The sequence below is a fragment of the Colletotrichum abscissum genome, assembly GCF_030869225.1.
Source record: "Colletotrichum abscissum strain IMI 504890 chromosome Unknown Scaffold_10.1, whole genome shotgun sequence".
NCBI lineage: Eukaryota > Fungi > Ascomycota > Sordariomycetes > Glomerellales > Glomerellaceae > Colletotrichum > Colletotrichum abscissum.
This window is the reverse complement of record NW_026849988.1, coordinates 1,325,821-1,350,288: the sequence shown is the minus strand read 5'-3', so window position 1 is coordinate 1,350,288 and position 24,468 is coordinate 1,325,821. Positions and strand designations below refer to the sequence as shown.

Below are 24,468 nucleotides of genomic sequence, written 5' to 3'. Positions count from 1 at the left end.
GCTCACATTCTCTCCACCACCATATCCAAGACTGGGCCACATGCGGACAAAGCAGCGACAAGGATCCCGATCCTTTATTTTCAAACTCTTGGGGGAATCCAAGGGACTTGTCATTCCCTCGCCATTTGTCGCACCTGGACTCTTACGTTCTCCCCTGGGTCTCCTCTCCTATCCGCCCTCCGTTTCGCGAATACGTCCTGTTCGCACAATCTCTCTGCTGAACGCCGCCTGCACTTCGACGGAGACGGTCAACACCTGGCCCGTTCTGAACCGTCCTCCCGTGTCAATCTCTCGTCTTCACCTAACCTATCCGGGCATCTTGTTATTCTGCAATGCAGCGGTATGGATTGGCTTCCGCTTCCGCTTCCTTCGTTCCCAATTTGAGTCGCCCATCGTTGTGGGCACTACCCAACCCGCCCGTTGAGAGCATCTAGTGTCCGGCTTCTTCTTCAAACGGTTTCCTTCTATCGAAGTACCTCAGTCTTCCAATTGGACTTGGGAATTCGATACCGCTGCTTACCCTCTATCTGGTTTGCTGTCGATGCTGCCAAGAAAACAGACGAATTGAGCACAAAAAAAAGAATGAGAAATAATCGCTTCATATCCTTAGACAGGGCAGCGTCACAGCCCATCGGACCAACATCAAGTTCTTGCTCTGCCCGTCCAGTGCCGGGCTAGGTTTGCTACGCAAAACCGCCGTCCCGACGTACTGGCTCCCGGCCCAACACTGCCATTTCCTGGGGCCCAGTTGTCAGTCACCTACTGCAACTTAGACAACCTCAAGAGGGCATGGATACAGGATGCCACACACACACACACACACACGCACTCACATTCAACCATACACAGGCTTCCTCGCGACACACACACACACGCACACACTGGCTGCTAGGCCCGGCATCCTACTAACACATCATTTCATCTTTCCTAGGTGTTCTCTTGCGCGCGCAGCGGTTCCTCAGTCCTAGCTTGCTGGAATATCACCTCGTCGAATCGATGATCGAATGCCCTCAACTCAGGGTACTCAGACATACAATTACGGCCCCTGGTTCCCCGTTAACGTCGAAACTGCTGCCTCAATAGGGAATAAGGTCAATTGAAGTCCCATTACCCACTCTTTCCCGATCACAGACCGGCTGGGACGGGTTCAAGTCAAGGGCTCCCCTTCCCCGTCACCAACATCCGTGGACCGTCATCTTCTTCCCTGAGCCCTTCCCCGAGGCCCAGCACCAGCACAGATACCTAGTACTACCTTACTGTGTAAGGTAGCTGACCCAGAAACCCAGAAACCCAGAACCCAAGGGCCGGTCTCTGACGGCCAGCCAGGGCTCGAGCGATGTCATCCATGATCCATCCTCTACTTTCCACACCTCTTTCACCTAGCAGTGCTTTAGTGCGCACTAGCCTTAGCCCTGCAGCCCGTCTCAAGCTTGAAGCAGGGACGTTGACCAGGGCGTTTCGTTACGGCTGCCAATGCTTTTGCTGGAAATGCTGGAGCCTATCGATCCCTTCCCCGTCCCCTCCATAGCCCCATGTCTTTCTTCACTCATCAACTGTGCCCGTCTGCCCATCATCCCCCTCTACTGTGTATGGATACCTCAGCACGCTCCGCAACCCTCACTCACTCTTACTCTCGCTCTCATTCTCACTCCCCCCAAGGTCTCATTAATTCTGTATTGCATGTCACTCGCACTCGCTCACACGCCTTTAGCAGCGTGCCTCCGCTCTGCGCGCGCTTTCGCTCTTACACCATGCGCTAGGAACTCTCTCGCCCGCTCTCACCTCCGTTTACACCCCTCCCCTCCGCTCCCAAGCAAAAGTCTGCCCTCGTTCCCCATCTTATACACGCCCCCTTATTCTCCACACCATTCTGGTGTGTTGCGATCACACCCTCACACCCTCCATAACATAACAGTTTACACACAATGGGCGCTGGTACCTTACTCTGTTCTCCATCCTGGCCTGGTCACTCAATCCCATCTTTCTTACCCTGAACCCCTGCCCGCCGTCTGGACTTACCTCCATGTAGTGTAGCTTGTCTCTTTGAACATGTCCGTCTCTTGTGTCTTCTCTCCTCTCATGCGATGAAAAAGGTACGTCCAGAGGTCGGGATCTGGGCTACCATCTCCACAGCTTTTCACTGCCCGCTTGCCATTTATAAGCCAGTGCCCGCTCCTAGGCCTGTGAGGCTGAGATCTTTAACCTTCTGGTGATATCCAAGTTTAGCATCTGTGATCTCGTTGAACCAAAAGCCTCCACCTGGCGAGCAAGCAATCCTTCCTTCTCCAGACCTCAAAATCGTTGCCTGATCGTACTGGTCTCGTTATAAGTCGTCGATCCGGGTCTTCGAGTATCAAACATCGTCACTGGCTTGATACAACTCATCAACTGGTAACAACGCTTGGACATACACAGCAAAAGGTATACTCTTACACAAGTACATCTCGACATCAACTCTTCAACAACCTCGCCCGTATGTGCCATCCAGAGTTTCTTCATCGTCGTCCTTCTTCTTTTTCAATGGCTTCCAGTTTTTCTGAGCAGGGTTGCGAGGACTCTTACTCACTTCCACCCAGATCTAGAGCAGGGAGCCGTGTATCAGCTACAGCTGCTCAATTCGCCAACATCCAACTAGTCGACTCCCCCAGAACGCTACCGTTAGAGTCCAGCCCCTCGGTCAGATCTGAGGCTCTCCATTCCTCCGGCTATATCAGTCCCAACCCGCCCAACTCCGCAACCTTTCTCTCAACCTCCAACTCACAAGGATACTCGCCCTTTCCCCTCCTACCTCCTGAGATCTTGAACGCAGCAGAGTGGAACGAACACGAGGTACATCACACTTCGGATTCGACCCCTCTAGTCAGAGTGGACCCCGCCCAGGACTACTCTTCCAACCAGTCCTCTCCGCCACTGAGAACCGGAGCAAGCATGAGGTGCGCTTCCAACATTGTACCAGCCACTAGACTATAAAGACCATCTAACACTTCCTCCTTCTTCAGCACTGTTGCTATTCCATTTGACCCTTCGTTCACCATGGGAAGCCGATCAGCATTCACTTGGCCTGGTAATTAACCGTCCATTTCAACTCCCCTCTTGTACCCTTCTGGGATCCTCTAACAATCTCAACTTGAAGGTCTCGACAACCCCGAAGCAAGCGGATCATTACTTGGCCACAACCTCTCTTCCCTCGGACACCATCACCAAGACGCCAGCCTCACACCACCCAGCGGCTCCAGATCAGTAACCGCAAGTCCGCCACGGGGGACTTTGACACCAGAGCAGAGGGAATTGAAGAAGCAGAGAGACATGGCTCGTCGAGACTCAAAGGCATCACAACGCGTCCACAGAGCTGGTAGCAACCCCTACATCCATTCGCCTCCCCTCAGCCTACCCGACGTCTCTTCAACAATGGGCGTACCCGTGTACACGACAGCACCGGCGCCAATCTCCCTTCTCGCAGAGCCGGCAACTTCAATGGGATCGTCATCATACCTCCCCTCTTACAGCCCGCCTCTGTCAGACCATGGCTACCAGAGCGGATACCCACCAATGGCCCAGGCCTACGGCATGGGTGGCATGGACTACTCCAACCAGTTCCAGCCGCCAGCACAATACGGGTATGTTACGAGAGAGATGGGGATGGCCCAGGAAAGACGCTTCGAAACTAACAAGAACCAACGCAGAAGCCGACACTCGATGCCTGTTGGACAAGACCCGAGCCTGATGTATGGCGTGCCGCCATCGATGGGCCCTGGAGCCCCAGACCAAGGGGGGCACGTCAGAGTGGTGCAGAGCCGGCCTAAACCTCAATGCTGGGAACACGGCTGCAACGGAAGACAATTTTCAACCTTTAGCAACCTCCTGAGGCACCAAAGAGAAAAGTCTGGGCAGGCGACCAAGGCCACATGCCCTAATTGCGGCGCCGAATTCACAAGGACGACGGCAAGGAACGGCCACCTTCTCCACGACAAGTGCAAGCAGCGCCGAAACACGTGAGTGCTGTCGGCCGTTGGAACCAACAGCACGCGAACGGGGGAGAGAAAACCAGCAACAATAACAACAAAAGTCCCTTTTTCCAACACACACACACACATACGCAAGCCATGCAAGGACCTTACGGCCGTGCTATTTGCGGATGGAGGGGGGAAAATACCAGATCCGTTTTACCATTCGAACTGTACATGTTTGGGGCATTCGAGCATTTACTTAAACAGGAAACGAGAGAAGCCGAGGAGGGTTACAAAAATATCGCTGGAAAGGAGAGAGGAGTCACATAGGTAGAAGTTGTCCAACGAGCTTGTCATTGGCACACTTTTTTTTTTGGGAGTACATTTTTTTGTTTCTTGGTTCTTTCATTTGGGTTATTTGGGTTTTCCTACCGGGGAGGTGTTTTTTCGGTTTGTTTTCGCTTCGTCATCTTTCTTCGTTCTCACGACAATTTTGGAAGGCTTTTGTTTATGGGGGAAGCAGCGGCAGGAGCAGCACCAACGGCATCTTCTTCTACTCAACTTTTCGATACCGATGTCGATATCGATAGAAACTTGAAATATACCCTTTCACTAGCGTCAAAAAGAACGCATCTTTCTACATACACGTTCCAATCCCGTTGTCTCTCTGTGCATCAGCGTCAAAATTAGAAAACACCATTGTCCGTCTTACCGACGTCGTCTCATCTCGTCTCGTCTTACAACTCATCTGTAAGACGGACATGGCACCCGGCTTCCGTGGAGAAATCCTTTTTTTTTTGTTTTCCCTTTGTGGTTATTTTTGACTAGTAACAAGTAACAGCAGTGCGCGCAGACTTACCTAGCGGACATGGCATCCGAACATTTTAGGCGTGAGAAAACAAATCTTGTTGCCTTGAAGGATAAATTACAAGCATCATTGAACGCACGTCATATCGAATAATCAAATTTTTGAATTTTCACTTTCGCTCTTTCGCTCTCTCGCTCTCATATCCGCCTTGTCGTTAGTCTACATGTGAAAGACATTACCAGGGGAAGGGGGGGCCTGGCGGAAGTGGTGAAGCGGGAGAAGGGAAAAAAGAAAAGGCCTCTGCAACCCCGGCACTTTTTCGCTTGAACCCCTGGCAATCTCGAAATTGGGTGAGTCGCCCGCAACCGGCAGCCCGCAATGTCTCTCAAGTTCCCTCACGCCCACCCCACCCCTTTCTCTGTTTCGGGCATTTGTTACCACCGACCGTGGAAACGACCAAGCCATCCAAGCTAGGGCCCTTGAATCTTATGAGTGAGCGAGCGAGAGCGGGGAGGGAGAAATGGCTACTATCCAAAACAATGGGAACTTCGAAGAGGGGCGGGCCCAAGGAACAATTGTTGTTGGCGGCCGCCAAACGACGCCGTGACGCTGGGTCCCTTGTCAAGGCGGCCGCGGAGGCCAAGTAAGAAGAGTGAAAACGAGGTTGGGAAGACGAACAGGGACCTGCCCTTCTCTCTCCCAAACATACAAAGGAGGGAACAATAAGCATTTTCGCTGGGAAGGGGTTTACGAGATGACAATGGAGCTCCCCCCGATCATGCGGCATAGTCTGGTAGGCTAGTTGGATTTGGAATGCGGTACTCCGTGAGGGAAAATGGGGACAACCAAGCAGGAAATATGAGTACATTACCTTACATTGCTTTACATCCGATGTCGTTGGATCTTTTGTCAATTCGTCAGAATTGGAGATACGACGGATTGTGGAGGGTTAGACGTCGGATGGACCAAGGTTTGGATGGATGAAGGAGGGGGGCGCGACGACGTTTCCAGCGAGGGCAACGGGAGGAGAGGAAAGGTCCTAGCTTTCGGAGTCGCTCTCCGTCCATAGGGGAGACGCTGATGCATAAGCGCCAGCGCCAAGTGAGCTATGAGCCGGGGGCTTCCTAGTGATGTCAAGATCAGTCGAGCGGAGTTGGAGAGGAGACCGTCGTGCTTTATCCGACTTTTGCAAGGGCCCGGCGGAGACTCGAACACCGGTGGGCTCCCCCGGTTCCCAGCCGTGGAACTCACGGATCGTGGGGCTGGATTTCCAGGCCACCGGCGGAAGCAATCTATCGTCCACGTGTACTTCGGACGGGGAGGTGTGAGAGAATGGCATCTGTGATCTGGTAGACTGGTACGCGGCTCGCCCAGCATCCCATCTCGCTTGCTTACTATCGCTCGCCGACATGGAGGACCATCGGATGATATCAAGAAAAATATGGGGATTCTTGGTGGTGGATGGAGGTCCCCTCTTCACGCCGGTGCCGGACCGAGACGGCGCGCAGCCAACTTGGGGGGGGGGGGGGGGGGGGCTTGGGGGGGGGGGGGGGGGGGGCGGGGGGTGGCAACAAAGGTGGGGGGGGTTGGGGGGGGGGGGGGGGCGCCCCTGGGGGGGGGGGGGGGGGGCGGGGGGGGGGGGGGGGGGGGGGGGGGGGGGGGGGGGGGGGGCGCTTTGGCGCACTTTGAGGATCAATATATGATGCCATTGTTGACTGGGGATCGCCCCAAAGTGTCTCCATTTGTGAGTCGTAGTGTTAGAACCGGGATGGCTAGCAGAGCCGCTGCGAGCAAGTGGCTGCCGTGCAACGTTGAGAAGCCGTGGAGTCGAAAGATGCTTTACCAAGTTTACGGGTCGACTGGCGTAGGATCGGCACCGTACAGGCGGACAAGGCAGGTATCAGACATCCATACTGGCCGCGGATGCGATTGCCTTCTTCTCGAATTCTCCCTCACCCATTCGACATCGCCCGATACCAGGACAGCAAAGTTTGCAGTCATCTCTTGTTCGCGAGAAATGCTGATTTGACGTCCATCGGACCAAAGCCGAGACAAAAACGCTAGTCGGTAGACCATCCAGAGTTGAGCGACACATGCAATGAATACTTGGAAGAGTATGCAGTTGGCCGAATCAGGCTGACCGACTTGCATGCTGCCATCGGACAAGGAAACGCAAGAGGGGCCAGTCGACTCAACCCAAGCCTCTTCTGTCTAGTGTAACTGGTCCCGGCGGGCAATTGAAGACCCGCCTCCCGTCACAACGGACCTGGTTGGGGGACTAGGAACCTGGGACCCGGGCTCCCAGGGCTCACAAGGGAGAGCGGGCAGCGATCGCCGTCGCAGACGACCCAGACAAGCCGGGTTCAGTCAAGGCAACGAAGTTTTTTTTTTTTTTTTTTGCAGATGAGCTGCTTGGAGTTGTCTGGCTCGATCGGCGCATCCGTATTCAGCCGTCTAGACTCTAGGCCAGGAGTGGCAGGCCAGAATTCGTATGAGTAGGAAAGCCTCCGCAAATCTCAGGGTTATGATATCTTCTAGGCCAAGCGGGCTGCAAAACGGTGAGCAAAGAACAACAAGCAAGGTGAGGGGAACAGGATCAGATACGTACCGAAAATGAAGGTAAGGCGAGGTACGTACTTATTGGAGAATGGGAAAATGCTGGAGGTGTGTATGGATAGTCACTATGGTGTGGTGTGTGGTGTAGCTGACTCCGCCTTCACCCCTCCCCCCATGTCCGACACAGCCGCGATGGAAATAGGACGGGTCCTAACTGGTAGGGAAGACGTTGGTAGGTCGTAGGCGTCCCTAACGAAGTCTGGTTTAACGTCTATCGAATCCATCTGATTATGGAAAGAGGTCGGGGTTGGAGGGTTGATCGCGACAAGCCTGCCTCTAGGCATCAAGATAAGGTCGAATTGGAGATGCACAAATCTCGTTTGAGCTGAGATGAGTTCTTGCTTCTGAGAATTTGGGGCTTGGAACGGCCCGCGAGGGCAAGAAGGAATAGACGGGCGGGCGGGCGGCGGCGGCGGCATACCGCGGCTGTTGACGCAGGTAGTGCGCAGACTTGTGCGGTAGTCATGGCTATCGTGGTGGTGGTCATGGTTGTTGGAGTTCGAATTTTTCTGTATCACTACGACTAGACGATGACGACGACGATACCGTCGCTTGCTCCTTTGGCTTTGAGGGTGTCCCGTCGATGGCTGCGCGACGCCCACGCGCCTCTCCGAGGTCTTCCGCGGGAGGATGAGGCACAGGACCAAGTGATGCTGCGTCAAGGGCGTGTCATCCTCCGAGTCCGAGAATTGCGAAGGAAGAAACGCAGCCCAGTCCGAGATCAACGTGGGATTGAGGAGCCATGCAATGCAGATGCAGTGCGAGGGAAGACGACGTGGGTGCCACCCGGTTGGTGTCGACGACCTGGTGATGGATCAGAAAGGGCTGGCCTGGCAAGTTGTGAGCGTTGAGAGCGACACTGCAAAGGTGAGGGAGGCATCTTACTGGACCGCCCGGACTTTTAGAGGGGCGCCCCCGCCGTCTGTCAGCCTTCACCCAACGGACGAGGAGGGCAGGCGTGGCAGGGTGCAGGGGATGCTGCGGACAGAGGTGAAGAAAGTGCAGTGCAAGACCACAACGGTGGGTACCTTACCTTGCTCTGTCCTGTACCCTGAGGTAGTACCTAAGGTCCGTAAGGTAGGTATTGACACACCTCACTCCTGGGTACGTAGATATTCCGTGTATGGCTACGTTACCTTCTTTCCTCCCAGTTGACATATTGCGTAGATTCCGCGAGGTACGGATACTGGATGTTACACTACCCTTGCTGGGCGTGCAGGCCTGGAAGTGACGACTGACTGTAGGTACTGTATCAGCAGTGAAGGCAATCTCAACCTACCTTACCTTAGGTAGTCAATGCTCAACACGCCGTCCGGTCTCCTTATTGCCACTTCTCATGGGGAGAGTCGAGACTGTCATACCTTGTCCCGTCATCCCCAGAGACATCATCCTTACAAACTGAACCTTCGGTCCCGAGGCAAGCTCTCTCGTCCGAAATCCTTGCCGGGTTCACCGAAGACGTTCATCCTTGGTTCTGGCTCGTGCTTGTCGGAGACTCTCCGCCCCCAAATTTTAATCTCAGGGTGGAGTGAGCGGTTCAATTCGCTACCCGAAACTCTCGCAAGGGCCAAAAGTTGGTACCTATTGCAACCTCAGCTTCGCCAAGTACCCAACGTCGTAGTACTTACTGTGGTCATAGTGTAGGTAATACTTCGCTCTTCCTCCACACCCCGACTGGCCTTCCCATATAACTCAATCTGCTCTCTACTGAACCCCCTTTCTAGAGACTGGAGTAACAACTCGACACCCTGCCCTGTGAGGCACATGGCTTACAAGGAAAGGCCAGGAGTGGAAGACGGGGCGAGAGAGCCGTGAGCAGGGAATGAAGCGGCTTTTGTGGCATGAGGGGGGACAGCATCCATCATTCATGCGCTGAATGTGCCCGCATCTGTACGGATGATAAAAAGAAGACCAGGGGCACCACCTAGAGAATCTGATGTCATCTTTCGTAAGTCGCCTGCCTTGGGAGTCGATGTGCGGCAAAATATCGAATGAGAGCTGAGGGAGGATATGAACAACGTCGTACCCATTTTGGGATAGTCGAGTTTCTGGTCTTTGCTAGGTACGTTCATGGGTTATCAGTTCACTGCAACCAGTAAGACGAGAGCAGAGACGAGCTCACTCTTCTGAACAGTGCCCTTCTTCCCCAGGCTAGCCGAAAGTTACCCCTTCCTGACGCCCGTGGATTATCCGTCATGCCTGGAATTTCGCAAGAGACTCGGCCATGATTAGACAGGCCCGAGGTTGACGGTCGGATGGGCAGACCCTGTTCGTAATGGCTCAAAGAAAAAGCGTGACCAAAGATCAAGAGATCCAAATCCCCGTGGATTTGAGCGAAGAAGGGTTGGGGTTACGAAGGGGTCCAGTACCTATCGGTGGGGGTTGGCGATGGCAAGTATCCGTAAACCTGCTCGTCCGGGCTCCAGCACGGTTACCAAAGGTGCCTGACTGGCTGGCTGCAACACTTGGGATGTGCAATGATTGGTCCCTGGTTTCTGGATCCAACCTCCAGGTTACGCTGTTGCAGCCTTCTGCAACCTCGATCTTACTCCCGAACAGGCTCGGGAGTAAACACCTCGAACGCATGGTAACCTTGCGGGTGTCCATAGCCTGTGTCCGTAGTGTACAGTCACGGACAGATGTCAATAATTGAGCCCCCTTGGGATGTGATCCGGGGGCTCCCCGTGCTGGGTAAACGCTAGTCTAGGCGGATGACTACCACGCCAACCGCTTGAGAGTTGAGATTACCGTCATTAGAGTGGCCTCATGCTCCACATGAACGTGTCGGCGGACCCAGAGCGACTACAAATGATCCTCGAGCTTCCGTGGCAAACCGACCCTAGTCCCGAATTCTCGTGCGCGTTCGGCCCCATTACGCCCGTCGGTGAATGACTGCGAACGGGGGAGACTGGGACCTACGACTGTCGGGCATGTCGGTGTTGTCATCCGGGCTTCATTTGCGCGGCTTGGTGTAGTATCCACGACACGGCAATCCGCGCCCAATACCAGCTATTTTCGTATCGAAAATGAAAAAGATCGGGAAAAGGAGAAAAGGGGCCGCCGTTCGGCAAAATCGAAAATTAGACTCGCGACAGGCCAAGGAGCTATCAGCTGTGAGCAAGATAGCACAGACGACTGCTGTAAGACTCGACTGTCCTATCCTTTGACAATACGAGTTGAAAACGCTGTCTGTCTAGGGTGGCTTGCGACGGACGGTTTGGCGTCATGGATATACGCAAGCTCTGTGTCCCCAGGAAGAGACATTCATACTCGCTGGTGTTTCAGCTATTGCAGAAAGATCCAACTTGCCACCGGCCACACGCAATGACGCGAACTGTAGGCAGCTTCAATTACAGTCGATGCAGCTGTGAACTTGCGACAACTCTTCGACCAACCAATGCATGGGGCTCCCAGACTGTTTGCCGCAAGGTTGGGGGCCAAAACCTAACCTTTGTTATATTATATAAGCAGAATGTGCAACGGGCAAACATTCACGTGGAGCTGTGACTCCAGCGACCCGGAAAAGTATCGGGCCCATATCCTACCGGTTTGGGGAATCGCCATAAAGTGAGGTTGCATTGGTGATGGCCCACTCTGAAGGCATGCCAAGTTGACAAGTGGACAACAAGCTGTCACAGGTCCTGACATGCTGTGGCCATCTACTCTCCTCGTGCGCCATTGGACGGAATACTCGACGACACTCGTTGCGTCTTGGGCCTTATTGGCCACCACGCGACCTGCAAGTGCAATCCTTCAAGACTCGTCAAGCGTCTGCTATTCGATGATAGCAGTAGCGAAGTAGGCGCAGCAAGTTCGACCTGAGACGCCAAAGCATGGTCTAGCTAAGTGCAGCTGCTTCCTTTTCTGGTTGTTCGGGATTTCCTGGTATTCCAATGACCCCTCTCTAGTTATTGAAAGTCTTCGTCCCAAAGTCGAATGATGGGTTCTGGCTTTTGTCAGAGCTCGAGTACCTGTGGCTGTCTCTATCCCTAGCCCCGAAAGCTCCGGGTAACCAAACGTGTGAGCCCTTTCTTTATCATCCGTTCCAGTGGCCGAAGTCCTCAACAATCGTCCGAAGTCGTAACGTTGCTGGTAGAACAAGCTGGGGCTGTTAAATTGCTGATTTCAGGCTCTGAACTCACATCCAGGGACATGAGCATATGCTTATCACGTACTCCGAGATCGTGGGAGGCTGTGGTAACGATTCCAGAAGAGCTATCGCTTTGGATTACAGGAAGACGCCGCTCTAGCAGTCAAACAGCACTGCATAGAATATGTTGAGACACTCCGTAGCCGCTCGTCGTCTTTCTTGTCGCTTGCGCGCTACGGGTAGGCTGACGACCTGTGATGACTTCCAGGCAGCAGTATTATTGAGGTCCACTGATGGGCTAGGCGGGCGAATTTGGACAAGGTTGGTGGCTTGATCCACTGCCGTGCCGGTCGGGAGCATCCCACAGCCCAGTCCGTCTGCATCCATATCGATTCACCCTCCATCTCGTCGAAGGCTAGTCGCTCAGAAGCCAGCCCTGTTGGGCGCGAAGTGGCGAAGTCACCGGCAGGACGCTGATGTACATTGGCGGCGGGGCGAACAGGTGGCACGAAAACGGTGCTACCTACTGTCACTTGCAAAGGATCATGAAGCAACTGTGGTCAACGGCTAATGATGGTTGAAAAGCAGGGGCCGGCTCATAGGGCGACAGTGGAACAGCCACATGGAAGCTCTGGAAAGGACTGTGCCGCTTTCAAGCATGCACTATCTCGTCTACCCGGCTGCTTTGATTTGCAGGCAGACGTTAAGGGGAAGCCATGGAGCTGTGGCCCCTGATGAGCAGGCGTTCAGATCGGAAGGATTGCAGACTGGGTCATCTTCAGAACCACGAGGTAGCCGATAAGTAACGTTGAAGCGTTGACGACAAATGCGGCAAGCTTGAACAGAAGCATGATAAGTCTCATCCTTTTCATGTAGGTAAAGCTGACAGGCTTCATCCGTAGGGTTCATGTCGAAGTCGTGACAGCCTCTTCGTATAGACAAGCGTATATCGAATGACCAGGTCACCCCGTGATATGCTTGTCCATCATTTCGACCTCGCTCGGGGTTAGTAACGGTGGAAATTAACTGAGCCGGAAGACAGCAGCCGTCTGTTTGTCTCGGGGCCGAATGCCTCTTCTCCTTCGATAACTCCGTGGAACTCATGGGGGTCGCATTTCCCCGCTTCAAAGGAAGAGGCTTGACGACGCATGAAGCTGTGATCGGTCATCAAAGTGGCCGATTGGGTTAAGCCCGCAACGGTTCGGTGTTTGAACCACTTTTTGGCCAAGTTGTATTGGCCTCGATTCTGTTCGCGTACTCCCGAACAGATCTTCCAGTACGGAGAGACGAGCCGACAGCGAGCGATATTGAAATGCCTGCGTATCGAAATACCCGGATGACGCGACAGCTGCCGGACGTCGATTGCAAATCGCCCCGGCCTTGGACAGTCACGGCGCCCGTTGCTTGGGATGGCCCTGCCTCTTTGTACTGATTGAGGAGCATGCCCACTGGCAATCAAGGCTAGACTCGAATCCTCGAACGATTTGGAGATTGCTCATGATATTGCGGACTGGCCAGCAATACTCCACGTCTGGATACGAAACACGGTTAGTCGCCAATGACTTGTGGGAAGAATGCGTTACAGGCTCTTTGCGGTACGGTTGAAGCTTTGAGGGGTGGGAAAACAAGTTCGTACCGGAAATTGAGATCTCATTGCTCTCTTGTTGTATCTCTTTGGGGGCTTGCGTTCACGTTCAAGCCTCCCGTGACCCCTTGCTCTGGCCCAACGGTGATACCCTGTCATGTCTCCTGTCTTTCTCTATGTTGAAGCATGCAGGTCCTGTTGAGGACAAGTTTGACGCAGCTTGTCTCGATCCTTCGTCTCGTTACCCCACACTTGTCGTGAGGGAAACACCACTTGAAGACATGCCCTCGACCATGCTCGACAGGGAAGAGCGGCTGCGGGCGCTTTAAGCGAGTATTTGTGGGTTGGTGGCAACGATACTGAAATGACTTGTCTATGATCCTCAATTAACGCGCCTAGCTAGGCACGATACTTTCTTCCGGCGGTTTTGAGTCTTCGTAGCTTGGTCATGGTTGCGGATTGACATCGGGAGTCGTCCGCGAATATGGTGGAATTCAGCGGTTGCTTAGATAAGGTAGCAGGGGAGATATTGAAGGTGTGTAGGATACAAGCGAAAGAGAGAGAGAGCGTCGTATTGTACGGTGTACCTTATGGAAAGGTAAGGTAGAGCAAAGGGAGGAGGTGTGATTGTAGAAGTGGATATTGGCTGAGAGGGGCGTGGACATAAGACAATGATGCAGGAGCAGGGGCCACTTCAGTATACTGTGCTCAGCACGGTGTTTTTCGCTTCTGTACACTGCCAGCCATCAGGACGCACGCACCACCAGCATTTGCGCCGTGTGCGCCTGTCTCGCTTCGTGGCTGCCGCTCTGGGCGTTCTTTCCCTCGGGTTCACCAATTGAACGATGAACGCCGCGCTAGCGCCTGTCGCCAGCTGCGGGAGCATTAAGCGCGACATTGCCATAGGCCCACGTTATCCCTACCGATTTTTGAGGCGTCAAGCACGCTCTAAGCGCAGCGCTTAACCAACCCATCAACGCCAAACAAAGTAAACACCTACATCCACCTACTTAGGAATCAACAACAACCGGCGACAGCACGGCAATCCTTCACGATAGACAACGTCGACCGACATAATTGCGACTTCCTTGTTCAGTCACCGCACTATCCTTGCCGAGACTCTGCAATGAGGCAGGCCTTGAATCCTTCCGCTTGAGCTCATCTGGATGCGTTCCACAAGCAGTCATGGCTATGATAGTGAGCGCCGCGCCGTCCAGGTGGAGCGGCAAGAGACAGAGTGTGTTCAGATCAGTCTTTGACTCCGAAATCTCGCAACCTACTCCTCATCCGACACCTTCTCAGAGGTTCAAGCCGCAGGGAGAGCCGCTCGGCGGCGCACTATCACCGCCACTACACCATCAATCATCCTCCCACTCGCGTTTCCCCAGCCATGGCAAACCTTCAGAATTCCACGTCTCGTCTTCATCTCGGCCTTCAAAAACCTCTGCTTCCATGCCGGCCAGCGACCAAGTCCGGTGGGACCAAGCATGGCACATTGTGACGACTCGTATTCAGCTTCCGCCGTCAGTGGCCGCTGAGGACTCCTTTGGCACTTTGGCTCCGGAATCCCAGGATTACGATGCAGACTTTTATGACAGTCTAAAGCTGGTTCTCCATCCAGCGAAGCACGCTGAGAAAGCCGCTAGTACCGAGGACATCCTTTCCTGGCATACTCAGCAGGTTCGCCACCACTTCGCCCAACATGTCCTCCCCCTACTTTCCGCTTGCAACACGTACGGTGACCAATCCCAGGTACTCCTCGGAAGCATCCATACTTTAGAAGCAGCTCACCGCCAGTATCTTTATGGACTGTCTCTTATCGTGCGGGGTCTTGAGAACAAGCATGCAGACATCGCCGTCGACAAGTTCCGCCGTGATCTACACGCAGTCATCGGCAACTCCATGTCACAGGCGCTTATGGAGTCTCTCCGAGCTGTCCTGGGTCGCCTGATGAGGTTGGTTCTGGGCATGCAGCAGACCAGCACTCCCTCAAGCTTCCCTCGGACAACCGACCTCGAAGCAGATCGTCAGGCAGCAGCGGCAGCGGCAGCGCGGCAAGAGCTTCTGCAATTGATTGAGGCACTGCACAAAGTAGGACTGGCAGGCGAGAGGTTCCAGGTCCTATTCGCTGAACTCATGGATGCCATGATGGTGGAGCACATTAGAACGTCATTCGCGGGCGCCTGGACGCAGTCGAAATCTGATGGCGGGAAGGATGCTCCGCGCGCCTCGTCTGTGCCTCGCGCTACGAAACTTGGCACCCCTTCACGCTGCATTGCTGCACTTTGCAACTGGGTCGAGAACCATTACTCGCGGCTAGCAGTCGAGGTGTTTGCTCGCCTTGGAAGCGGGGACATTGCTTGGACCGATGTCGAAAAGTGGAAGGAGATTGCCATTGGGCGATTAGCAGTCATGCGTATTCATGAACTCTTTGACATCGTTCTCCAATGGCCCCACAGCAGAGGCGCTCTCGATGACCTCCGAATGGCAATCACAACGCCGCAGAGACGGCTACAACTGACGGACACGTTTTCGGCAGCGTTACAGAAACGGCTGTTGCACCCGGGACGGTCAACACTGGATATACTACGGGTATACATCTCCATGATCAGGACGTTCCATGCTCTAGACCATTCCAAAGTACTACTGGACCGTGTGGTCCATTCGCTGCAGCTTTACCTATGCCAGAGAGACGATGCGATCCCCATCGTCGTGACTGGGCTACTATCAAACCCGGATAACTCAAGTACAGAGGCAGGCAGTACTAAGCTTATCGAGCTCGCCATTCTACTCAACGATCCATCACAGCAGAGAAGACCTGCCGTGGAGGATGAGGAACTGGACTGGGACGACATGGAATGGATCCCGGATCCCGTTGACGCCGGAGTCAACTACAAGCGTCCCAAGTCAGAGGATGTCATCGGGACCTTAATCAGCGCTCTGGGTTCTCAGGATATATTTATCAAGGAGTTCCAGAATATCATCGCAGAGAGGTTGCTGTCCACGCAGGTGGAGTTCAGTCAAGAAGTCCGTGTGCTTAATCTACTGAAGAAGCGGTTTGGGGATAATGCCTTGCAAAACTGCGACGTCATGATAAAAGACATTCAAGACTCGAAGAAGGTCGACGCCATCATCTCCAAGACGGTCAGGACAGGCGTTATCGGTTCCGTTCGTAAGGCCCACAATACTCCGTCATATCATACCAAGATTCTTTCTCGGCTCTTCTGGCCAACTATGGACAGAGAGCATTTCATCTTACCCGGGCCTGTCGTCGAGGGTCAAGGACAGTACGAAGGCGAGTTCGAGCGTCTCAAATCTAACCGCAAGCTTACATGGCTCAATAATCTCGGAAACGCTACTGTAAGCCTTGAACTCGAAGACAGGACAGTTGAGAAGGAGTGCAAGACGTATGAAGCCGTTGTCATATATGCATTCCAAACAGACGAGTCTTACAGCGGACCGCTTCCCGTACGTCGCACAGTTGACGAGCTTGAAGAGGTGCTGCAAATGGACGATGATCTGATTCGCTCCGCCCTTTCTTTCTGGGTCGGTCAGCGTGTCATCCGCGAGATTGAGCCGGGCACCTTCATCGTCATTGAGAAGCTAGATGACGATGCCGACGATGGAGGGAATCCACCTGGACCCGGCCCTGATGATGCTCCTGCGCCCGACTCAGGCGAACTTTCACCCAAGAAGCCGGGCGCGTTGGATGCCAAGGAGAAGGAACGTCGGCAGGTGTACTGGCAATTCATTGTTGGTATGCTGACCAACTCGAGTCCAGCCATGCCGCTGGTCCAGATCGCCATGATGATGAAGATGTTGATAGCGGACGGGTTCCCATGGAGCAATGAGGAGCTGCAGGAGTTCCTTGCAGAAAAGATGGCGATGGATGAATTGGAGCTGGTAGGAGGGAAGTATCGACTGCCAAAGAAATGAGCGGCATACTTAGGTTTCTTCAACAGTAGAAAGCAGAGTTGTCAGAGCTGGAGGTGCTGGATGATTCTCTATGACGGGATAGTTTTACAACACAGTTTGATTACCCTAGGCTCATTTGTAAAGCCACACTTTAGTACAGTCAATGATAGCTACGATACCCAACCAAGTCATGCTCAGGTGTCAATTTTCCGTGACGTGGATGCTGTGACTGAAGACCACGGCTCACAGTGGACAAGATATCTGACCCCATGTACTTTACAGACACCTTCTTCTGGTGTTGAGACTATTCGTAACGTCATTTTGATCCATCAATCCTGCACCCAGATCTCCGCGGACATGAGCTTGATGCCTGTCGATCTGTCGTCTGGGAGTTTGAGTATCTTAGGATAGGAGTGACTCTATGTTTTGTTACAAGCCTCGTTCCGGCTACAGCGGTTCTTGCATCAAAGTCGTCTCTCCTCGTTCCCTCTTTGGTATCTACTCTCGATTGAAGGGACTAGGTCTGAAATTGCCTCACTCGCATCGTGCCTGACTTCGACGAGAAGGGAATATCTAGAGACTTTATTCAATCTCCGTAGATACATGGTATCGGGCTAGGACCTTTTATGATAATAATCCCCCGAAATGACCGAGTCCGTGACACGTCCGTCAGTAATCGGGTTAGTGTGCCCGCCTGGTTAACGTTTCTCGCCATTGATTGAGTATGATGAGGCTGACCATGGCCAACTCTGATGTGTCGGTCCCCCATACCCCCTCTCTGATCATGAAATATTTGTTAGTCTTCATGATGATGCTCTAGGGACTGTTCGGTTAGACGCCAACGGTTGTACCATGCCTCCTTGCGTTTGAGGTGCTTCGTGTTGACATGAAGATGAGTTTTAAAGTAACACTCCCAACTGCGTTGAGTACATCTGGGTGCAAAGGTGTCTGAACAGTCTATGAATGCCCGACAGAACCTACCAAATATTCAGGACTCTTTCTGCTGACTTCTTGAGCTCGCCCTGTGATCGAACTTGTACGCCTTTGACTTGTGATGGCATGAAGATACTCTACTTCAAGACCCAGGAAGTCTACAGACCGTCAAGTATGCTTTGAAAAAGTGCCTTCAAGCAGTGTAATCGCCCCTAGATGTTGACATGGGAATCCATCATCCACTTAGGGAGCTAGGCACGAGGGGGGAAGGCGAGGCTCCAGGCATCAGCCAGTGAGTGTAGAAAGCGATATGAGGTGACATGAACTTACCCGGACAAAACTCAAGCGGCTCTTGTGGGATTGCGCCAGAGATATGCCGCCGAGCATATCCTGCGAACAAAAGCAGCAGACTTTGCCCCCTAACATCATTAGATTCATTCATAAACAGATGATCTCACTATGTATACGACTAGACAGTACACGAGATCTGTAAATTCCAAAGCAGAAGGGTGGGAGAAGTTCATTTGGAGAAAGTGCGCTGAAGAGCTGATACTTCCGTTCACCTTGTGAGCTTGAAGCAGTATGATGATCAGTAATCGTACAGACCTTTCAGGTTTGATAACGGCAGATGATGGTAGCGGATACCTGACGCCACCCGAAACCTCCCAGGGACATCAGAAGCCTTGTTCGTCATTCTATTCGACCTGGTGCCGGACGAATCGACTTTTATGATGTTATCTGCCATGTGTTCGATTTGGGTCGAGGCACTGACGTCTCAAACCCTTCCCTATCAACCTGAATAAAAGTCCATGCGTTTTCCCTCATCTCTAAACTGGGAATATTCGGGATCCCATAGGCTTGTTTCCATACACCAGTGCAGAAAGTTCAACCTAGGAGTGAAATAAGGCTGGTACCGATAACTCCATCGTCTCATCAAACGTACAATTTTCTGCATCTATCGATGGCATGGTCCCATTTTGGAGAATACCGGGAGTACATTGCTCCGCAGGAGGGCCGATAAATTCTATCACGGCTAGATTCCGACGAGTACACCCGGCCCCATTCCCCAATGTAAAACCCCATGAGTACGGGCAAGAGGATGGAAACCGTGCTTAGTGGGTTGACTCATATGTCGTGTTCTCAAGACCGCTACCACGCCATGATAACAGCACCCACGTAAACTCGCTTTTGAGATGGTGAGCGTCGCCCTTCGCCTTCAGTCGAGAGACTGTGATCAAAGGCTCCCTAATATCGGTCAGCTGCGCGTTGTCAACTGAACAGGTTCAGCTGATTCTCAAGACCCTGGACGAGTTTAGTGTTTCAAGAGGGAATATACATTCTATATCTTTTAGACGGTGTCCCTTCCACGAATTATGGAGCAATGTTGTCAAGAATGAAGCTTGCAGTTGGAAAGACAGGACAAGTAAGAGCTCAGAGACGAGTCTTGATGTCTCCCTCGAGGTATGGTACTTCGAGGTGCAGTGTCTGTTTCTTCATGACTGTCACGTATTCATTGAGGTTTGATTGGGCCATATAACAGAACAGTTCAGTTGTACTATTCTCAAAACGGGAGTTGAGAAAAGAGCTCGTCCGTCCGATAGGTCATGAATCAGTTGAGGTCTAGGCACGAGTCTACATGAGACCAGATCTTGCGGACGCACTCATGAACGGACCAGGAGAATGAGGGCGCTGACTCCGTAAGATTTAAGAGTGGACAAATTTCTACAAATGTACCATCCACACGACGAGAGTAACGAAGGTCGATCCAGTTCCATAGCCTCATGTCAGGCTGAATCACATCCCTATGTGATATCGGATAGTTACTGCCAGTCGTATCTACCTTCTGTGACTTAATCAAGACAGAAGGCCAGCACTCAAGGCCTACATCACAGCAGCCGGGAGTCAATAGACTACCTACGTGCGTAGTGGCATGTATACGATACGTTAATCGATCCTGTTAATTTCGAAAACGGCGAGAAGAACACTCCAGCCGATTTCACGTGCAACGGTTGTGGGAATCAAGATGCCAATTAGCCTCACTCTCAAGAGTGACTGAGTAGTCCCGCTCCTTAGCTCAATAATGTAAGTTGAGAGATAAGAAGAGAAAAACAGCCACCAGGCTTCCTGAACACGTTATTTCACTCCTTCACTCTCAACTAGCTCATGTGGTCGGTTCTACCACTGTGCTAAGTGAATAGAGAACAAGAGTCTACAGAACGGAGACGGAGATTGAAGCGCAAGCAACAACAACCTAAAACATCATTCTTAGCAAATTGCGTGATGACAAGATGCGGTGAGATACCGTTGGGAGACGTAACATTGGCGGAGGTTCAAGGCCCGACAAGCCCGAAAATACGTGAACAAGACGTCATCATCGCCCAGCGAAAGACCTGGCTCACCCCCGCCTTAGCCAAGCGAGGGGCCCCGAGTCAGCAGCCATCGGAGCAGGCCCTTCGGAGCAGATATGCCTGAACTGTGGATCATCGGACCGGCTCAGTGCCTCGGACGTACAATCGGCGACTCGGGGATTGTTTGTTTAATCATGCGCGGCAATCGAGGACGGTACAGTCAAACGTTGCGGATGGAGAGCTGCCCACCAGAGAGATGTTGTTTTTTGTGTTTTCGTTTTTCTCTCCTGATAGGCGAGTAAGGTGCTCCATGCGAGCCATCGATAACCTCGCTATAGGAGTCATGGTATATGGATGTTCACAAACGGGGGATTCCGGCTTACCTGCCAAACCCGTCACGTAGTCCGGATATTGATGTGGAAACTTACAAGAAATGAAAAGAAGCAGAGAAAAAAAAAACAATGTGTCAACCGCAACATTAATGTAGCTCATTTCGTGTAACTCAACCTTGTCTCGTGTAGTGTCTGCAAATCCGGGTGTCATTGGTCCTGCAGGTGACCACATGAGCGTCGGTCTAGACAAGGCGCTGAGTAGCGACTGGGACAAAAGGACCGGCATGCTATGTTTCCGGGATTGGTTGGTGTGGTTGAAAGAAGAAGCCCAGTACTCCGCAAGAGTTTCGGCCATCAGACTGCTGAATGAGAGCGATGATCATAACTCTGAAAAGACCAGTCAAGCTGGATCCCACGTTTGAGGCTTGGCTCAACCTCAAATGTGGTAAATGGCTGCCGAGTGAGAAAAGTTTGCTGATGATGCGACCTCCACCGCCATGGGCGATAGCAAGGCGAGAGAATAGACATGGATGGGCACGCCTGGGCGCTTGCCATGGTGCTGACTCGAGGTCCCAAGAATTGAGGCAGTCCACCCTTGTGGCAAGCCTAGAGCGCTGAATGATGAGACGAACATCTGAAGCAAAACAAACTGACTTGGCGGGAAAAGTCCGTGAAATTAAGTAAAATCTCACTTGGTCAGGCGACGGGGGACGAGGGACAAGGAGGTGGGACAAGAGAAGGGAGGGACAGAGACAAGACTCACCAAAGTAGTCGATAACAGTAGTGTCGAGCGCAGACGGCGGAGCACTTTATCTTAGCGCGAACCAGGGCTCAGAAGATCTTCGCGGGGATCCCGCTGCTTCGAAAACGAATGAGAGACGAGGTTAGCGACCAAAAAGGGCTCCAGCCAATGGATAAGTATCATCTCCTCGAAGCTAGGTGGTCTTGCAGCAGGGTCGTGACTGGGGTCTTGTTAGGACAAAGCCGCGGGGTCCTTGCATTTCCCTCGTGTCTGTTCCTTTCGGAAGGGGAGCTAGAACCTGTTATGACGTAGCTTGTTGGTAGGGGGTGTGCGAAATTGTGAGGGCGCAAACTCGGAAAAAGTGAGGTTTTGGATTATTTTTGAATCTGAGAACCACCTGGGTCAAACGGATGGTCCCTGGCCAGTTGGGAACAGTGACAGGACGCGAGGACTTGGGAGGTCTCAAGACTCGGAATCGAAGTGAGTCACTGTCAGGGGTCCAACCAGATGGGGGCCGATAATGGTATCTTCCGCCTGGGACAAAAGCTGATTGCGCTGCTGATGCAGATGAGGGAGCATACCTCAGCATGGCCCAAGGCGGGGCACGTCTTGAAGGTGGTGGGAGCGAAATGGTTGGATTTCCAACAATGGAAGAGTGTGGTGTGAACGGCCCGGCGCAAACGGTCCAAGTTGATCATGGCAGGCCCCCACGGCCCCTCCTCTCCCGTAATGTATCTGTACTTGTCGACCACTGCCCGGGTGACAGGGTCAGCAACGACGATGAAGTGGGATTCGCGAAGAAGACCCATGGGAAAGAGGGACGAGAAGGGGGAAAATCGAGGAATACGAATGGCGTACGACATTGTAAAGGTGTAATGAATGAGAAAAAAAAGTAACGGTTCCTTGGTGGCTGGTCCCAACAGCTGGCCCCTCCCTGTCGTAACAACACCCTCCCCTACCCCTCCTCCTGCTGCCCCTCCTTATCGTTATCGTGTGTCTACCTGACGGATTGGTGGTGCATGCCGGCCGGCAAGTCGGCGGTCAGTCCATCCGTAAGGTAAGGTAGCGCGAACCACTTGATGATAGGATTCGCCATGATGCTGAGAGAGACCAGGCTCGGTTACGTCGATCAATGATAAAACGAGCGAGGAACTGCCGAAGGATATTGACTTGAGAAAACCTTCCGTAAATGTTGCTGGCAATGAGTAGGTGTACGCATCGAGCATCTTAAAGCATTCTTTTCGATGGCATCTTGTCGGCACGCTCGGCGGATTGTCGGGCCCCTCGTGCTTCCTCAAAAGGCGGTCGCAATTCCGCCATAGTCAGTGTACTCACACCCGCTGGGGAGTTGGGAAGTTCGCCGTCATACGGGATACATCTGAGCAAAACAAAACCACGGCCGAGTAAGACAGTACACGGTGTGGACCGACAGCAGCTTCATCACTTTCGGACCTTTGGTTTTGATCTGGCAAGCAGGCCAGTAAACCGGTGAGAGGCGAGCAGGGAGTCCGCAGCATCACGGGCTTGCTGGGTTCTTTTAGGTGCATTTCATGATCGAGGGCTGTCCGGCTGAGGTCAAGTTGTGGAGACACCGTGTCTCGCAAATACCGGGGAGAAGAGGGCAAACGCAAGAGAAGCCGTCGGATGCGGCAGTTTGAACTTTGAACCGGACAGCTTGAGAGTAGGCTTCACTATTAGTCCTTTTTGTGAGACTTGAAGTTGCAAAAGACGGCATATGAGGATAGATATTGCAAAGAGGCTGGCGACGAGATGTTTCGTTTTCAAGACGGGTGAGTTAACGGCCGAAGGGCGGTTGCTAGAAAAAAGAAGACTTGCCGGCGAAGCAAGCTTGGATGGCAGGACCCCAGTCTGGATGCAAGTTCAGGGTCTCTCCTTCTATTCGCCAGATGAGGGAAGGTGAGCGGATGAATAACCAACTAACTTATCGACCAGGAAGGACTCACAGAGTATAAAGTGCCCCAATTACTACTGCGCAAGGCATCCGTACATCGCTGCGAGGCAAGCTGCAAAAGACACCTTCTGGTAAGGGAAGGCCGCGAGTTCAGGTTTTCCAAGGGCAGAAAGTACGAGACAACCACCTATCCATACGGATACCTCACTCGTCTTAGCAGCCAAGAGCCACAGCACAGGCAGGACGGATAGTGGAGGACGACAGGCAGGGTACATGGCGGGTGTTAAGGCCGTCTTCATGTATAACAAGCCGAAAACATGCTGGTGCTGCGAAGGGCTCGCATATGGCGCGTGCGACTGGTCGATCAAGTTGAGTTTCGTAACACCTGACAAGCCTGCCTTAGTTGTGTGTTAGTCTCACTCTCACTCTCACTTTCGTTCTTACCCTCACTCACTCTATCGCCCGGCCCTGGTTGCTCTCAGGCCGAGTCGAATCACACGGACCCAGAGACAATCTCTCACACCCGAAGCCACACTACTTTCAGTGTAGCTTCCTGTGAGAATCCGACCATGATTTGTGGTTTTGTGGTGGCAGCGAGCTATTGAATAGTGTATTTTCTTCGGCGTGGGAATTGGCTTGCGTCTGGAGTGCGACGGACAGAGAGCATGCAGAGCAGTGGTGAGTGAATTGGCGAGTGATTACCTTACAGCCTACAGGGTCGCCAACCCCTCGTCACTATCATCATGCCAGTATCCTGCAAGCCCAGTAAGCCATGCTGTGCCCACTGAGGTGATGACCAGGGCCAGCCTACCAGGTGTACTGTGAGGAGCTCGCAGGTCAGCGTGACGAGAAACGTTTCTAGACACAGCCTCACAGGTCATTCATCCGTGGCAAGGGCGCTGGACCGTATTTATTGATACTTGATACCTTTCGAAGAACATTGCGAGCGTGTGGTATTATTGATTGCCCTGCTTGGACCGGCCGAGCTCAGGTGGTTCATGTGAGCACCTCACTCACACTTAGATGGAGCTGACCAACTGAAGCCAGGGCCCAGGACTGCCGTTGCGACCTACTGACACACCCCATGGCCCCCGGTCGTTGACGTTTACATACATACCGCTTTCGCACCACGGCCGAAAGGTTTCGTCCTTTCACGACCCGGTCACGACATGATGATGCCCGGTGGAATCACGGCGGAGTTTTTGGGACTTTCCTCGGGGGGCGGGGGGGGGGGGGGGGG

The 24,468-nt window shown here is 52.9% G+C and overlaps 5 protein-coding genes across 5 annotated transcripts; 3 read left to right on the top strand and 2 right to left on the bottom strand.

Annotated features, from left to right (window-relative positions):
* Nucleotides 1-1,532: 1,532 nt before the first annotated feature.
* Nucleotides 1,533-1,760, top strand: CABS01_05355 (uncharacterized protein; the record flags this gene model as incomplete). Its single annotated transcript, XM_060538725.1, has 1 exon — nt 1,533-1,760. The coding sequence occupies one exon, from the start codon at nt 1,533-1,535 to the stop codon at nt 1,758-1,760; it is 228 nt and encodes a 75-aa protein (XP_060405897.1).
* A 760-nt stretch (nt 1,761-2,520) lies between these two features.
* On the top strand, nt 2,521-3,996 carry CABS01_05354 (uncharacterized protein; the record flags this gene model as incomplete). Its single annotated transcript, XM_060538724.1, has 4 exons — nt 2,521-2,933; nt 3,000-3,064; nt 3,134-3,617; nt 3,684-3,996. 4 exons carry the CDS (start codon nt 2,521-2,523, stop codon nt 3,994-3,996), a joined length of 1,275 nt encoding a protein of 424 aa, XP_060405896.1.
* Nucleotides 3,997-6,603: 2,607 nt separating this feature from the next.
* On the bottom strand, nt 6,604-7,471 carry CABS01_05353 (uncharacterized protein; the record flags this gene model as incomplete). The annotated part of the gene is made up of 2 exons (XM_060538723.1): nt 6,604-6,966; nt 7,364-7,471. Coding segments are annotated over 2 exons (471 nt in total), but the record flags the coding sequence as incomplete, so codon positions are not given.
* Nucleotides 7,472-14,231: 6,760 nt separating this feature from the next.
* Nucleotides 14,232-16,982, top strand: CABS01_05352 (Cullin family protein; the record flags this gene model as incomplete). The annotated part of the gene is made up of 1 exon (XM_060538722.1): nt 14,232-16,982. One exon carries the CDS (start codon nt 14,232-14,234, stop codon nt 16,980-16,982), a length of 2,751 nt encoding a protein of 916 aa, XP_060405894.1.
* A 4,406-nt stretch (nt 16,983-21,388) lies between these two features.
* On the bottom strand, nt 21,389-22,179 carry CABS01_05351 (uncharacterized protein; the record flags this gene model as incomplete). Its single annotated transcript, XM_060538721.1, has 2 exons — nt 21,389-21,536; nt 21,821-22,179. The coding sequence occupies 2 exons, from the start codon at nt 22,177-22,179 to the stop codon at nt 21,389-21,391; spliced, it is 507 nt and encodes a 168-aa protein (XP_060405893.1).
* Between the last annotated feature and the right edge of the window lie 2,289 nt (nt 22,180-24,468).